The sequence below is a fragment of the Thunnus albacares genome, chromosome 4 (assembly GCF_914725855.1).
Source record: "Thunnus albacares chromosome 4, fThuAlb1.1, whole genome shotgun sequence".
Lineage (NCBI taxonomy): Eukaryota > Metazoa > Chordata > Actinopteri > Scombriformes > Scombridae > Thunnus > Thunnus albacares.
Window position 1 is genome coordinate 6052480 of NC_058109.1, and position 13381 is coordinate 6065860.

The following is a 13381-nucleotide window of genomic DNA, read 5'->3' on the forward strand; positions in this document are numbered from 1 at the left end:
CCTCTCTCCTCCAGAACAGGAACATTGGAGCCTGGTGATAAGCTGTTGGCCATCGACAACATCAGACTGGAGAACTGTTCCAAAGACGATGCGGAGCAGATCCTCCAGCAGTGTGAGGAGCTGGTCAAACTAAAGATCCGCAAAGATGAGGACAACTCAGGTAAGTGCTTGTGTGAATGGTAATGCTGAGTGGTCATGTCGGTTCAGTATGTGATGGATGAGATTGATCATTACATTACAGAGAGGTCTTTTGGACAAAAACTTTTATTCATCAGATCTGGTTAATTTTATTTGATTGAATGAAGTGGCATCAGTTTGTGGAGAGATACACTATCAGTGTTTGACCAGCAGGTGGTGCTGTTGTCCACAACTCAGACTCATTTATATGAGCTCAGATGCCTACTGATGCCTAGTGGTGAGCTGTTGCAGTTACAATTAAAAACTGACTACAGTATACAGCAAAACAGCAACAATGATAATGATAATAATAATATTAATAATAAAAAATTAAAAATCACAAGTTGTTACAAAATGGTGACCTCCTGTTTATTACACAATTTCCTCTCAGACTGTCAACACAACATACAGTATGTTTTGTGCTGATAATTAAATTGTGTGCCTCGGCCATGAAACACACCATACTCTGCCAGTGTCATAAGTTCAACTCTGACTGGTGCCACTGATGCAAAACAATAATAATAATACTTTATACAGTGATTAAAATCAAATTATCTAAATAATCTAATCAAATTATCTAAATAATCAGTTGCATTCACATCTCCATATGCTGTATCTGTTGCAGTTCAGTTATGGTTGATTTGAGGAGAACGTAAAAGATGATCTTGTAGCCATCTTGGATTTGTGTGATTCGACGAGTTGAATAAATGAGCATGTTCATAATGGAGCACAGAGCTGTCATAGTACTGTTACTCTGAGTGTTTTAACATGATATGAGGAAAATGAGACACACACACAAACACACAGGGCAGAATTATATAATCATGCTAGATTATGACTCATATACACATCTCCTAAACACACGCATACATACACACACTGACACAGGGAGTAACATTCATAAGTATGTGTTCATGCTACATGATGACAAGGCAGTCTTCTCACTCGTTACCATGGAAACTGTGTCTTCCGCACCAGTGTTGTCTTGAGAAGTGTTTTGACCTACTTCTAAAATGAAGTGTGTGTGTGTGTGCCTGTGCGTGCATGTGTGTGTGTATGCCTTTCTGTGCATTTGAAATGAACAGGTAACGTCATGCAGTATCATCTAGTGAAACTGAAGTGCTTCAATGTGTGTGTGTGTGTGTATCGGATTAGCAATATACGTCAGACAGTATCATCTATTCCTTGGAGTTGAAACATTAGAATAACGTGTGTGTGTGTGTGTGTGTGTGTGTGTGTGTGTGTGTGTGTGTGTGTGTGTGTGTGTGTGTATCAGATGAGCAGGAGACGTCGGGCAGCATCATCTACACAGTGGAGCTGAAGCGGTACGGAGGCCCTCTGGGTATCACCATCTCAGGCACTGAGGAGCCTTTTGACCCCATCACTATATCTGGCCTAACCAAGAGAGGCCTGGCCGAGAGGTGCATGCTCACACAGACACACACACACACACACACTCATGCACACACACACACACAGTCTTTGAAATCTAGGCTGCCAGTTTGAGTTGTTAAGCATTTGAAAAGGCCCTGCAGCTGGAGATTTTTGCATTGTTCAGTTTTCACTTATTGTAACATCTTGCTTCAGTACCTAGTGTTAACAGCAAACACTATAAATTTGACTTGATGCTTCTTAAAAGTATACTGTGCAGTTTTTTGCAAGTAGGTACCCATTTTGTTTGTATCATGCATGCTCCTGCCATGGGTCTCCATGTGATTGAAATTTGGTGGGGAATACACAAAAAGAAATGTAGAAATGCACCAACAAAGGCAAGAAAGAAAAAGACTGCAAACAACTAAACATGGATGTAAACAACACATGATTTAAAATATTTAGAATAATATGTTATATGAGGCAGGAAATGCACCCAACATGTTTGCTAACGATGTACACAATGCATTGTGGTTAGTAACTCAGAATGTAAACACAACATTTGCTTTTTTTTTTAAAGAAAACTCTACAGGGCACCTGAAACAGAAATGATAAATTACACAAAATCCTGTGATGTGCATTTTATGTGTGCAACATATAAGAGTAGAGCTACTCCAGAGAGGCTTCATTCACTGACTGAACCAGCACAACATCCTACACAGTATAAAACAGCTCACCTGCAGCTTCACTGTGGCTCTACGCATAAGTGGGTGAACACAGTATGTTCAGTGTGGGGCAGGTGAGCTTACATGGCAAGTATACACCTCCTCAACTGGCAGCTAACAGGAACACTTTGTCTCATCGCACAAACCCAGTTGTCCTTTTTACATTTGTACAGTTTATTTTTAAAGAAGTTGTTTGTGAATTCATCGGTGGACACGTGTGAGTCCTAAAAACCTTCAGGTCATATTTTTTGGAATGCAGGTATTGTCCTTGTGTCTTTGAACCATTTGTGCTGGCTGCATTCCAACCTTTCCACAATATCATGTTTCACTGTGTCTCAGGTGGTGGATATCGAAAAGCAACGCGAGCAGAGCTGCTTTAAGTTTTAAATACAAAGGTTTCACATCTATTTTAGTGACATTGTGCAGTTGATGCACAACTCTAATCCGCTGCTGGTGGTTGAAAACTTCAGTGTTTTGTTCATGTTGAGGTTGCAGAAAATACTAGTTTTAAGTTTCATGTTTATTGTCATATACTTGTAACAATGCAACATCATTAGCAGTGAAGAACTTCTTAGACTCAGAGCCAACTCAACTTTACATAATAAATAAAATAAGTCAAATAGTATTATAAGTAGCCAACAAAGGCGTATAAGTAAAAAAAGAAAGTAAGTGTAATGTTTTGAGTGCAAAAAGTATTTACATAAAGAATTTACCTAAGAAAATAAAATATAATAACGAGAATAATAACCATAAATATCTTAAATAGTCTTGAGAATACAGGTATGCAGTGCAATACTGATATAAATTAAAGTGATTAGTGTACATAAACAATGTAATAGTAGTTATTTAGATGTAAACAGTATGTAGTTATTCTGTTGTTACTTCACACAACCTTCCAGTTGTAGTAAGGGTCATTGGTATGTTTGTGCCATTGTGTTACTGTGGTGTGTGTGCAAGCAAAAAATGTCAGCAGTTCAGTAGTCTGATGCCTTGTGGGTACAGACTGTCCCTGAACCTGCTGGTTCAGGTCCAGATGCTCCTGTACCACCTGTCAGACAGCAGGAGCGTGAAGAGTCTGTGGCTGGGATGGCTGCGGTCACAGAGGATCCGCTGTGCCTTCCGCCTGCAGCGCTGGTTGTAGACGGCCTGGTGGGCTGGCAGCTCAGTCTTTGTGATGTGTTGTGCTGATCTAACCTCCCTCTGCAGAGCTTTGCGGTCGAGGGCGGTGCATCAGCCGTACCAGGCCATGATGCTGCCAGTCAGGATACTCTCGATAGTACACCTGTAGAAATCGGTGATATCCTGGAGTCCATACCAAACCTCTTCAGCCACTGGTGGAAGAAGAGCCGCTGTCCTGCTGCCTTCACAATCACATCTGTGTGACCAGCTCAGATCCTTGCTGATGTTAATCAACCCTCTGCTCTGTAGGCCGATTCGTCACCGTCCGTGATGCAACTTCAATCCTGTCCACAACAGATTTGACATCCTCTATGGATGTTAAATAGAATATAATATCACAATACACACAATGTTACTGGTAACCAGCAAAGAAAATATGTGATGCATGTTATATTCTTAATGTAGAGCTTAATGCACATGAATGGTCAGAATAACAATTATCCCCTTTGGTGCCAGTGGTCATGACTGGAGATCAAGGGTCATGACCTCTTGTCTTTTTTGCCACATGGGAGCGGTAACTAATTTAGAAACAGGATAGTTAGAAAGGTCAATCCCATTCAAACCACTGGTTTAACTGGATCAGAATAAAAACAAACTTTAATCTCGTGTGCCCGAGATGTATATCAAGATGAAAAATATAACCTTTCAAGACTTTGTGTGATCATGGCAACGCGTACTGAAACTTAAACCCGACTGAGCCAGATGAAGAAACTCATTTATGTTGCCTTATTTAGCCCCCCAACATCCCCCACCCCCACCCGACCAGCGGGGTAAAACCTTATTAGGAGAAATAATAGAAGCGGCCTCGGCCAATAAAGGGATTCCCCACCAGCAGCTGAACGTGCAGCAGGTGCCATGTGACATGAAGTGATGACAGATGAGATAATGAGAAACATAATGCTGTGGAGAGATGGGATAGCAGCTAGTGTCCACAGTAACAAGAGTGAACAGAAGATGACGTAATGGTTTTTCTGAGTCATAATCATCTACTGGTGAATGCAGCTTAAATCCGATCCACCACACAACACTTATTTCACTATAAAATGTTAGCTTTTATAACCGGCTAACATTATCCCACCAAAACACACCCAGGGAGGCAGCTTAGTGCCTTACTATACTTCCACACACACACATTGTGACCCAATTTTCTTGGCGTTGTGATGTAATTGTTCTATTTCCTGGTCTAAACTGTTGTCGATAAAGCACTTTGCCTTAGACCTGTTGGCTAAAAGCTCTCTATAAATAAACTGGGTTCAGCTTGACACAGAAGAAAGTACAGGAATACAGATGATATCAACGTTGCTACATCCGTGTGGCTGCCATAAAATGTTCGCACAGACCTAGTTTTTCTTTAAGCCTTTTGAGTGCTTTAATTTTGTTAAACCAACTGAGGTAAATAGAAAGTGAAGATATAAAATATACATTTGTTCATTTCCACCCCTTCAGACGCCTTGCTTCTCTGGCTTTACACACTTGTGCGTATGAATTTACAGTTTGTACACGTGATATATGGGTCAATGAGCTTGTTTGTGTGTGTGTGTGTGTGTGAGATAAGAGCTCTAAATAAATGATATCTCTAACAAAGTAGGCCACAAGATATAGGACTGTTTGCAAATTACACCAGGTTTAATACAGTGGACACTGATAAAGGAATCAAAGGTAGCAGGTGTTCTTCATTCCAGAGTCCCCTTGTTGTAACCTAAAACCAGTCATGTGGTTGCTTACATAAATGTAGTTTAGGCATAAATAACTTTAAATTGAATTCCTGTACCCAAATCTGATTTGTAAACAATGACGATGTCGCTACGTGCTGAGGCCTAATGTTTCAGCAATTAGTTTGTATCCAACCTTGTGTTGTACAAATTAGATTTGTATATCACTAATTTGCACTGGCAAATATGTTCTGTCTTAATTACATTAAGCATAATTTCTCTGCGCACAGAAGACTGCTGGAAAGAAATTATATAAACTGATTTTAGAGTAATCATATGTTAACAAGTATCTCACTTTAACCTCATATCTCAGTAATCTTTTCCTGTATGTACTGAATTGCACATTACTGTGTATGCTTGTGTGTCCTCACCTATGTGTGTGTGTGAATTTGTATGTTTTCATGTGTGTCCAGGACAGGGGCTATTCATGTAGGGGATAGGATTTTGGCTATTAACAGCGTGAGTCTTAAAGGCAAGCCTCTGAGTGAAGCCATCCACCTGCTGCAGATGGCTGGAGAGACGGTCACCCTCAAGATAAAAAAACAGCTTGACAGTAAGTATGAAAACTATTAGCGGTAACTTTGCATCACAAATAGTCTTAGCACGACATCTGGCTCGAAGAGTATGGTTTCACGTTCTTGATACCTTTATAAATATTCACAAGCTTCTGACCTGAAAACAACATTTTTTACAGACAGCACTTTTAAGTAAGACTTTTCCTAGATGGTTGTAAGCTGTTTTTTGTTAGAAATGTGAAACCCCAAGATTCTTTGAACATTTCTTTGTCTTGCCTAAAGAGAAAAAATGCTAATATTTCCCTGCCATGATGACTTGAAATCTAATTTGCAAGCACTCAGATCCTAATGGGTCTCTGAATTAGAGCTTTATTAAATGCAGATGCACTAGACAGCTCAGTCAATTGAGCCAGTGCTTCAGTTGTACAAGCATCTACTGTATTATAGGGTCTTCAAATGTGTATATGCAGAAAAGGTTCATTGCCAGGAGAACACCCAGGGACAATCAATCTTTTCTGAAAACAAGCTTTTTGTCTCAAGAGTTCCTTGTCGTTTGATGATTATTTTATTCAACATACCCAATTCCAGCTTTTTCTCACCAAGATGCGGAGGAGAGGAAAGCAGCAGAGGCAGAGGACACGACAGAGAATGAGCTCAGTGACCCTGAGGAGGATGATTTGACGGACAGCCAGCAGACCAATAAGCTTTCAGAGCTTTACTCCACAACTATACCCAGTGTTGACTCCGCCATGGAGTCATGGGATGGCTCGGGGCTGGATGCCGGCTATGGCAGCCAGGGTAAGATTTGTATTAACACGGGAAGATGGTGAAAGGTCATTATGTCCTACACTGCGAAACATATTAAGTGTAACTCTTACAAAAGATGGAACATAATTAATGCAAGTTCTTGTATTTTGTTGGCTTTGCCCAAGAAAAATCCCTGATTAACATTAATAAAGTCTGGATATTTTCTGTGAGGTACTGAATAATGACCTTCAGCATTTTTTTAATCCAAAATGGTTCTACAGTGTTTATACAGTATGTATGTGTGTGCGTAAATGAGCTCTATTGTGATTCTCTCTCTCCTTCACAGGTACCTACAGCCACCAAGCAGCCGGTATTGCCCTGCACCCTCATGAGTGGCGTAGTGCTAAGCAGCAACGCAGCACCACGCCTCCTCCACGCCGGAAGAACTACCCCTTCAGTGATGGAGGCTTCAGTGAGGATGACTGGGACAAACCACCAGGGTAGGACTGAAGTTAATTTTATCTGTTTAATTACAAATCATCAAATCACTTTTGGATTGTCAATACAGTTTTAGATCTCTGGAAATACTTCAGGCCATAATTGGTTTATTTTTTATTACTTCACTGCATGAAAATCTGATAATGTAGACTTGAAACTTGCTCCATCTGTCCAATCCACCATAATGAACATAAAGTCTGCATTGATTTTTGTCAACGTACATTATCATTGTGCATACTAGGTAGTGATGTAGTATACAGTAAGTTCAGTGTTTTAAATATGCACTGATTTACCTCATAATGATAAAGTAAAATTGTGAAACATTAATGCAGACTTGATGTTCACTCAACTCGAGCAATTCTCAAGATGTAAATGGGCTTAAATAGCTAAATGGATTTAATGGAATAATTCAGTCATCTCATTTTATTCACCAGCAGTATGGTTGTGAAGACTTTAAAATGCCATTAAAGCTGAAAATCATCCTGTTAATCTCAGTGTTTAATTTTCAATTTAAAGTAGTGGAGTAGAGTCAAAACAATGGTAATGTGACACCGTCAAAATCTCCACTGGTAAACATTAATAAATTATTTCATAATTAATTCATCTGTTTATTGCATTTTGATTGATCAATATGATGTTTAGTCTAAAAAATGTTTCTTGCTTTGTCCAACCAACAATCCAAAACCGCAATGTATGTTGAATTGCTCAACCAAGAGTTCATGTTGAAGTGGAAATTGCAGGGTGGAGATTGAGTCTTGAAGTCAGTGAGACTGACTGAGTATCTGGAGTATCCGTATGTTTGTGTTTCTGTGTATATAGTGATGAGTCAGGACGTTGAGCCTTGTGAGTATAGAAACATTCACTGGGGTTATATAACACTGCTGGGGGTGGAGAGAAAGAGACGAGGAGAGAGGAGGGATAGTGAGGGAAAAAAAAAATCAGCTGCACAGTGAAAGTGAATTAATCCTGTCAGTTGAGGACATTCACTGTTAAAAGATTACTCATGTCGGATTTAACCAGAACGAATAGCTTTGTCCTGCACTGACGCTGCTGTGTTCACATTAGCTTTGTTGATGATGCTACGCCGTCGCTGATACAAATAAAAGAGCACAACGACTTTGGCCTCGGGCAGACTCAGTTCAACAGTATACATACATTTATTCATATTACCGAGTCTCCTTGTTTGGTCTGATAACTGTTTTAAGGTACAGAAAAGTGTCATGTTTTACAGAAAGAGTACAGTTTACATATGAAACATATGAAACCAAAAGGCCCAAAAACAGTTTACTCTAATTTATTCTTGTTTTGTTTGGTGGCATAAAATATGTTCTTTTCTCTCTAGTAACTAGTGATGCTGCCACTGGGTGAGATAACTTGTTTCCAAAGCAACTTACTTTGATTTCATTTGTGTTTGTGATAGATTCATTGGCCAACAACCAGACGGTATTCTGTTGGATCCAGAAGACAGTTTCTGGTGTCAGGCATTGGAGGACCTGGAAACCTGTGGCCAATCAGAACTACTCAGAGAGATTGAGGTCAGTTAGCATGTTAGCATCCACCTCAAGCTTAAACTGCAGACATTAACATTAGCATACTTTCTGAAAATGGTGGAACCCCAAAGTTACCCCAAACAAATGACCTGTTGGTTACAATGGCATGTTAGCATTAGCATTGAATATAGATACAGCACATAACCTCAATCATTTACATACACAGGCTCATTTAAGATGGATTTTCTTACTGCTGAATAGCAAACTCTGTAGCCTATGACGCAGCTATGTGCCACTACCCCTTAACTTACAAATATAAACAGCTTTATGTACACAATTGTGATATCACAGTATCAAAACCATTAACACATCGTCTTCAGCCACTGAAAATTTGAACCATTAACAGTGTTATTACTCAAACACCGTAAGACCTTAATGTAGGCTACACTGACTTTTTACCATCAATATCACTCAAAAATTCACTTTTTTTTACCTCATAGAGATATATAGTATACCTACTGTTAATGCAATAATTTCAGTATCAGCTGAGGTTTAAGAGTGGATGTGTGCATTTGTTTGTGCAGGCATCCATCATGACAGGCACAGCCATCAGTCTGGGAGTAGACGGTGTCAACAAGCCTCCAGCTGAGCCCATACTGAGCCACAGCAGGATGAGCCCGTTGCGGAGAAATTCCCTCCTGCACCAGGGAAACCTGCTCCACCAGGGTACACACCTCCACGAGGAGGTCCACCTGCATGAAGAGGCCCAACTCCACCAAGGTAATTCAATGGTCCCTAATATAAGACTGACAAAAACGAAAAACTCTCCAAAATCTAATGGAAGGAAAATGAATTAAAGTTTTATGTACTAGTATGTTTCCATGTATGGAAGTACTTTTCACTAAATGCTTGTTGAAATACTGTTAAATGTATAATTTACAAACCATTTCCATTTCACCCAGACACCCACCTGCACCAGGAGGCCCATTTCAACCAGGACGCTCACATGCACCAGGGGGTCCACATCCACCAAGAGAACCAATCCCCTCTTATGCACCATGAGCCCAAGCCCAAGGCATCATTGAGAGTGTCAGAGAGGACGTGGGAGTCTCGTCGGATTAAAGAGGAGATGCAGGGGATTCTGTCTCCAACACCTCTGGAGCTGCACAAAGTGAGTTCAAACCTCTATCTGAAGATTCTGTCATGATGTGGTTTATGATCTGGATTACAGCTAGGATTAAATATAAATAGGATTAAGTGAAGTGAGGGCTTGAGTTCAGGATAAACATTAGAATTAGGTCTGCTTCTTTACTAAAAGAACACATGTAAAGAAAATCCAAACAAGTTTAAGTTTTGAGATCACTTATTTTCTTAAATCCAGTAAAGGGTTGGGCACACATTTTTATTATTGCTTTGAAGATACTGAAGAATAGCGTGATGATGATGAGGAGATTGATGCTGCTCTCATGTCTGTGCATGAAGTATAGAGCTGGAGCCAGAAGGTGTTAAACTGGCTCTGTCAGCCTCTCTTAAGTTTACCAATTAACACAATTCATCTAGTATCATACACACTGTCCAAGAAATAGTTACAGAAAAAAAACAAAATTTGTCGTTTTTATTATCCTGTTTGTGTACAGACACAAACAAGCCAGCTTTAGAGGTGTTAGTAGTTGTGTTTTTCAGCTTTAAACAGCACTAGACAAGGTGTTTTCTCTTGTTTCCTGTCTCTATGTAAAGCTAAGCTAATAGCCTCTTGGCTCCAGCTCCCTACTCAATGCACAGACATGAGAGTGGTATTGATCTTCTCATCTCACTCAATAAGAAAGCAAATAAGACTGTTTTTCAAAATGTCAGCTTACTCTTTAAAGTTCAGTTCAATGTTAGAAAGTTGATTCACCTCCAGCTCTGTCTGAAGAGTTTAGGGCATTTGTTGCCACCTCCATCCACCATGTCACCTAAATTTGCCAATTGCATTCTCAGTGCAAATTTGGCAACTTTCTGACTGTTTAGAAAATTTCCATTGGTAGAAATAAGTAGTTTTGTGTCTGCTTCCAGATTAATAGATCTTTTTTACAGCAGACATTTTGGCTCATCATAGCAGGAAAAGCATGGGTGTTACTAACAACATTAATGATTGCTTGGTTTTATTCAGGTGTCCAAGTAAGCCATGACAGCGTCACAGGGAGCATTCATGCACAATGGACTCTTTTCACAGCAGACATTTTGACTTGACAAAGTAGGAAAAGCACAGGTGGAATTAATAACATCAATGATGGCTGCACTGCATGTATGTGAGCCAGTTTCAGGGCTCTGGTATTGTGCATGCTCACTCATTGACATTGATTACAATTAATAGAATGGAGCCATCATTAATGTTATTATTGATAGGTGCTTTTCCTGCTTTGACAAGTCTAAATGTCTGCTGTGAAAAGGGTTAATACTAGGACCCTGAAACCAAAGAAACTAAATAAAATTCAGCCATCATTAAGTTGTTGTTAGTGCATGTGCTATTTCTACTGTGCCTTGTCAAAATGTCTCCTGTGTAAAAAAAGGCTATCTGTACTTAAATCAGACTACTTTACTTAAAACTAAATCCTAAAAAATTGAGCTGGTCAGAACGATTATTCTTTTCTTTGAGTTTGAGAAACACAGCAATGTTTTACAGTGTAGGGTATTATGTAATATTGTATAGAACGTGCAGTATAGCAGTCTAACCCTCTTGGGCAACAGTTATGCTGGCAACTACATGTCTTCACCTCCATTTGGATTTACAGTCATGACTTCATTCAAGGGGCCTGCTTAAACTTGTACAGCCCAGGGCCAGAATGAAAATACATTTGTTATCCTTGGGGAAAAATACATTAACTTGAAATCCTCTGCTGTTTTACTGATGTGCTCATTGGCCATCAGCCAAAATACAATCCTTTAAACTGTGTCTCATTAAAAGTTCATTCAATATTCATAGATCGTACAATATCACCATTTCCTGGTTTTTTTTGTGTGTTTTTTTGTTAACCCACAGTTCTTAGCAGAACATGTGGCCTGCATTACCAATTGTAGAAGCTCCTGCATTAAATCCTGCGTCAATAAATCATGCAGCATGGATACATAGTGTACTGTGTATCCTATTCAGTACAACCACATTGTAACACAAGGGTTAAATGCTTTTAAATCAGCTAATACCATTCCCTGTACCCTCTGTCAGCTGAGAAGAGAACACAGAAACATACCTTACAATTAATTTTAGATATGGAGTCATACTTTTAAGAAAAAGGGACACTGTCCATATTTAAATTCCTTATGTGTCAGTGTCCTTAAGCCCTTAACAAAACAGGGTAAAAATAATACAAACTATTAATTTAAAAAAAAAAGTGGCTAAATGTCACAAACATGAGTTTCACTTCAAGCATCTTAGAGTCCTGACACACCAAGCCAAAATTTGACAATCAGGCACTGTTGAGCATCTGTGGCCTGTTAAATTGCTGTTAGTATGCCTAGCTGTTCAGCCTACTGAAATGGTAATTTCATCCATTTACTGCGGTCTCTCCTTGTTTTTCCACTTCTGCCTGTTCTTCATCCACAAATGAGACCAGGGGCAAACAATGCCAAAGCAAAACTTTACAGTGCCAGGACTTTTTTAATCAGACTGTCTTAGACATAAGCATGGTTGGCTCATTTGTTTTTGTCTTTCTGTGATGTTTTTTTGGATAACTGTAGGAACACTGACTTTTTCTTCTTACGCAGGTGATCAGCTGGCTGTCAGCTGTTCTCTTTGCGGTCTGTTCAAGTTTTCGCAAAAAAACTTGAACAGACCGCAAAGACCATGTGATCTGATACCATCTGTTGTTTAACACTATCTTTTTGCATTTGGCTTGTGTCAGGACCCTTGAAGACAACCTGTGCTGCCCGTTTTGAAGGCATATGGGTTTCTTAGATAGAGTAACACATCACTCCTCACAGACAGCCATTGTTTTCCATTAATGTTTAAACATTGATTAAATAAACAGAGTTAAGATTCAGTTTCTTTAAACCAAACCTACTAATGTTTCCCTTTGTAGGTAACAGTGATAAAAGACCCAGAGAGTGATGACTTTGGCTTCAGTGTGTCAGATGGCTTCTTGGAGAAAGGAGTTTACGTCAACATGATCCGACCTGACGGACCAGCTGACAGAGCCGGGCTCAAACCCTACGACAGAATCCTGCAGGTAATGATAAGGACATGGATTTGATGACAAAGTTAGCCACTTGACCTCTATCCAATTGTTGTTTCATTATCTCAAGACCAGACTGATAGCAAAAAGCCCCTGAAACAAGCAAGCATGGCTGCAGTTACGGCCTGGCAGAGCATCACCAGAAAAGATCCTGTGAGTCTGGTGATGTTTGTGGGTCCAAGACTGCAGACATTCACTCATGGCAAAGGATTTAGCACCAAATAATAAAAAATGATTATCTTATTTACATCTCTTTCATTTGTTTTTTAAAATTTAGGCATCCTAAAATTGGGGTATTTTGTGTAAAAAGGTCATGGTTATCTACTGTAGATTTAAGCACCCTCAAATTAAAACTGAAATTCTGAATTTTAACCATGTAGTCACATTACTACTCACATACTGCACTCTAAAGCATACTATCCACACTAAGGCAAGAGGAGTCATGTTAAATTAAAGAATAATTATGGTTTATTATCACTTAGGTCTTATGTCATAATTTTGACCAACATTTCTACCTGTTATACAGTATTAACATTCTACTCCAAGTCGTTGATGAGATGTGGGAACACATCACTAGAACAAAGTCAGACAGGGAAAGCAAATACAGGAAATATGTCGTCTGTAAACTGCAAAGGAATGACTGTTGATAAAGGATAATTTGAGCACCAATTTTACAAATTGCCGTAGTTTTTTTCTTCCAAATAATCCTGGCTAACCTGGGTATTTGTTTTCAACCTGTCTGATCCCTTGACTGCT

The 13381-nt window shown here is 39.4% G+C and overlaps 1 protein-coding gene across 1 annotated transcript in view; it reads left to right on the forward strand.

Annotated features, from left to right (window-relative positions):
* Window positions 1-13381, forward strand: part of grip2b (glutamate receptor interacting protein 2b) — a 51862-nt gene that overhangs the window by 36139 nt on the left and 2342 nt on the right. The window contains exons 15-23 of the mRNA XM_044350258.1: window positions 15-160; window positions 1454-1598; window positions 5578-5717; window positions 6268-6477; window positions 6773-6926; window positions 8345-8459; window positions 8999-9194; window positions 9377-9585; window positions 12473-12619. Of these exons, the coding sequence (XP_044206193.1) occupies window positions 15-160; window positions 1454-1598; window positions 5578-5717; window positions 6268-6477; window positions 6773-6926; window positions 8345-8459; window positions 8999-9194; window positions 9377-9585; window positions 12473-12619 (1462 nt within the window). The remainder of the gene's footprint in view (window positions 1-14; window positions 161-1453; window positions 1599-5577; window positions 5718-6267; window positions 6478-6772; window positions 6927-8344; window positions 8460-8998; window positions 9195-9376; window positions 9586-12472; window positions 12620-13381) is intronic.